The 2102-nt window shown below is 44.5% G+C and overlaps 1 protein-coding gene across 1 annotated transcript; it reads right to left on the bottom strand.

Moving 5' to 3' along the window:
• Positions 1-97: 97 nt before the first annotated feature.
• LOC123177394 (uncharacterized) lies at positions 98-2079 on the bottom strand. Its single transcript, XM_044591166.1, has 2 exons — positions 1007-2079; positions 98-913 (listed from the first exon to the last, which is right to left on the bottom strand). Exons 1-2 carry the CDS (start codon positions 1050-1052, stop codon positions 402-404), a joined length of 558 nt encoding a protein of 185 aa, XP_044447101.1. The 5' UTR covers positions 1053-2079; the 3' UTR covers positions 98-401.
• Between the last annotated feature and the right edge of the window lie 23 nt (positions 2080-2102).

Here is a 2102-nt window from a genome sequence, read left to right as displayed (position 1 = left end):
AAAAAAGGGCTTCAGGCCATACACAACGATAGTGTAAATAAATAAGGATGCTTCAACGTCAAAGCTGGCGTACTAGCACATCATGCATAAAGTTCGGAGTTCCCACGTGAATAAACAAAGTACTGCTACATTTGAAGTGAAACTGAGTACTGAACCTAAAATGATTCAAAGGGAAATGATAAATTGAAATGGCCAAATAATAGTAAAAAAAACTAAGCCAAGTCTAGGCCTTCTCAAGGAGCTTGCCAGTTCTGCAGGCTGTTCAACAACTGACTTGCTTCAGTCTTTAATTTTGCCGTCTTTTGTTCAAATTCAGCAAGCCTGGTACGCTTGCCGGCGTTGGTGTCCTGTAGACTCTTCACCAAATCCTCCAGTTCATATTCATGGGCATTATGTGCTTGTCAGCGTTGTTCCCTCTCTAGTTTAAGCTTCTGCAAACTGGCGATAGCCTCCTCAAGCTGCACCTTAAGCGCTGCTTCCTGCACCTCCATGTCAGCACACTTCTTGTCTAGGTCAGATAAGTCCCTAATTGCAGCCTCGGAAACTTCGTGGCCCGACTTAATTTTAAGCCCGACTTCAGCAGCAACATGTTCATCTCGCTCGGATCCATTCGTGAACTCAGTCTGGCCAACCTCCAATTTCTTGGAAAGGTCAATAAGCCCGACCAACATGGCATGCACCTTAGCTACCTCAGGTACTTGCGTGGGCAGTGTCGGAGAAACGCTCTCAAGCATGATGCGCTGCTTGGGATCACCAAGGGTAGAGTCGTTCAGTCCTTCGAGGGCTCGTTTCACCATGATATCCGTGGCATCTATAAACGTGTCTTTGACAAAGCTGCAGTCCATCTGTGCGCCTTCCCCTGATACGATCGTCATTACAGGGTCTTGCGAATGGTAATTTTCTTGTTCGCAACCTAAAAAAAATAAGTGAAGAGTCATGAAAATTTGATGATAATGATGGTTCATAGACACGGCAAATTAAATAAATGCATAAGTAAATAACCTACCAGGTAAAGTTGACAAGAAATCAAGAGCATTAGGGGTATGGGGCATAACTTTAGTCACACCCGGGCTGGAAGGTGGACGACTTGCGCCACACTCGCCAATGGTATAATCCTCGACGGATAAATCGAGAGGTCACCAAGGCCATGGTCCTTTTCTCCCGTGAGAAAGTGATCAAAATCTTCATCATTAACCAAGTTACTGAGTTCAACATCTAATGACGGACCGTCCAATGTTATTGGTTCAGAAAAATCACATCCATGGGAAAAGTCAAGTTTGCGCTTGAGGGGGTTCCTCGCTTCCTTGTCAGCATGAGTTGGCGATAAATTTCTACGCTTCTGTCCACTGGTGGCTGGGGCAGTTTCTGGAGGATCATCACTACCCACTAGTACTGGATGAGCAGAGGAAGAACCAACTACAACAACAGGCTTTGGTACGCCACTTTGCTGCAGCCACATATATAAAAGGATAATATTATTAGTACTGGTTAGTACAATAAAGAAACAGATAAATTTTATGCGGGACATTAGTTCATCTCTTTGGATTTCATGGGTTGAGTAGCGGCAACGTCTTGTAAGTAGCTATGGAGGTTTGGCATCCAATGATCTTTGACACGTGCTTCCTCCTGTTCAATGACACCAATATGCTGGTCCTGGTGCTCATCAGCCACCCTTCTTACTACCTTAAAGTCCTCATCAGACAATGGACGAACTCTAATACGGCGTTGCAGTGCGGACCTAATTTTTCTCCTTTCATTATAAGGGATCTTCCCATTCAAATTACCATTGCGAAGTTGGTCAAATACATCAGCGAATGGCTTCAGAAATTCATGTAGCCAATTTGCCCACGCCACAGATGAGTCACCGATGCGAGAATCGTCTGGAATGGGGCGTGGATCCTCCGCATCCAGCAATAAATGAAGCCAAAAAGCATATGAAATACCAATATCATGTCTTGTATACATACTGGTGAGGGGAGGAAAAGGCACCACTTGGTCAAGCCTAAATTGTCTTGCTACTCTGTCAGGATGATAAGGTTCTGCTATAAATTCTTCAACACGCCTCCATGGAAGCATACCCCGACGTATGGAAATTTGGAAAA

The sequence above is a fragment of the Triticum aestivum genome, unplaced genomic scaffold (genome assembly GCF_018294505.1).
Source record: "Triticum aestivum cultivar Chinese Spring unplaced genomic scaffold, IWGSC CS RefSeq v2.1 scaffold202032, whole genome shotgun sequence".
In the NCBI taxonomy this organism is placed as follows: Eukaryota; Viridiplantae; Streptophyta; class Magnoliopsida; order Poales; family Poaceae; genus Triticum; species Triticum aestivum.
The sequence above is the reverse complement of the archived record's forward strand: the minus strand, read 5'-3'. Positions and strand labels throughout refer to the sequence as shown.

Bases quoted from the DNA above. Each gene is read 5' to 3' on its own strand.
- LOC123177394 (XM_044591166.1), bottom strand. From the start codon at position 1,052: ATGCCCCATACCCCTAATGCTCTTGATTTCTTGTCAACTTTACCTG. The intron at 914-1,006 runs GTAGGTTATTTA...TATTTTTTTTAG, and splicing joins TTTCTTGTCAACTTTACCTG to GTTGCGAACAAGAAAATTAC.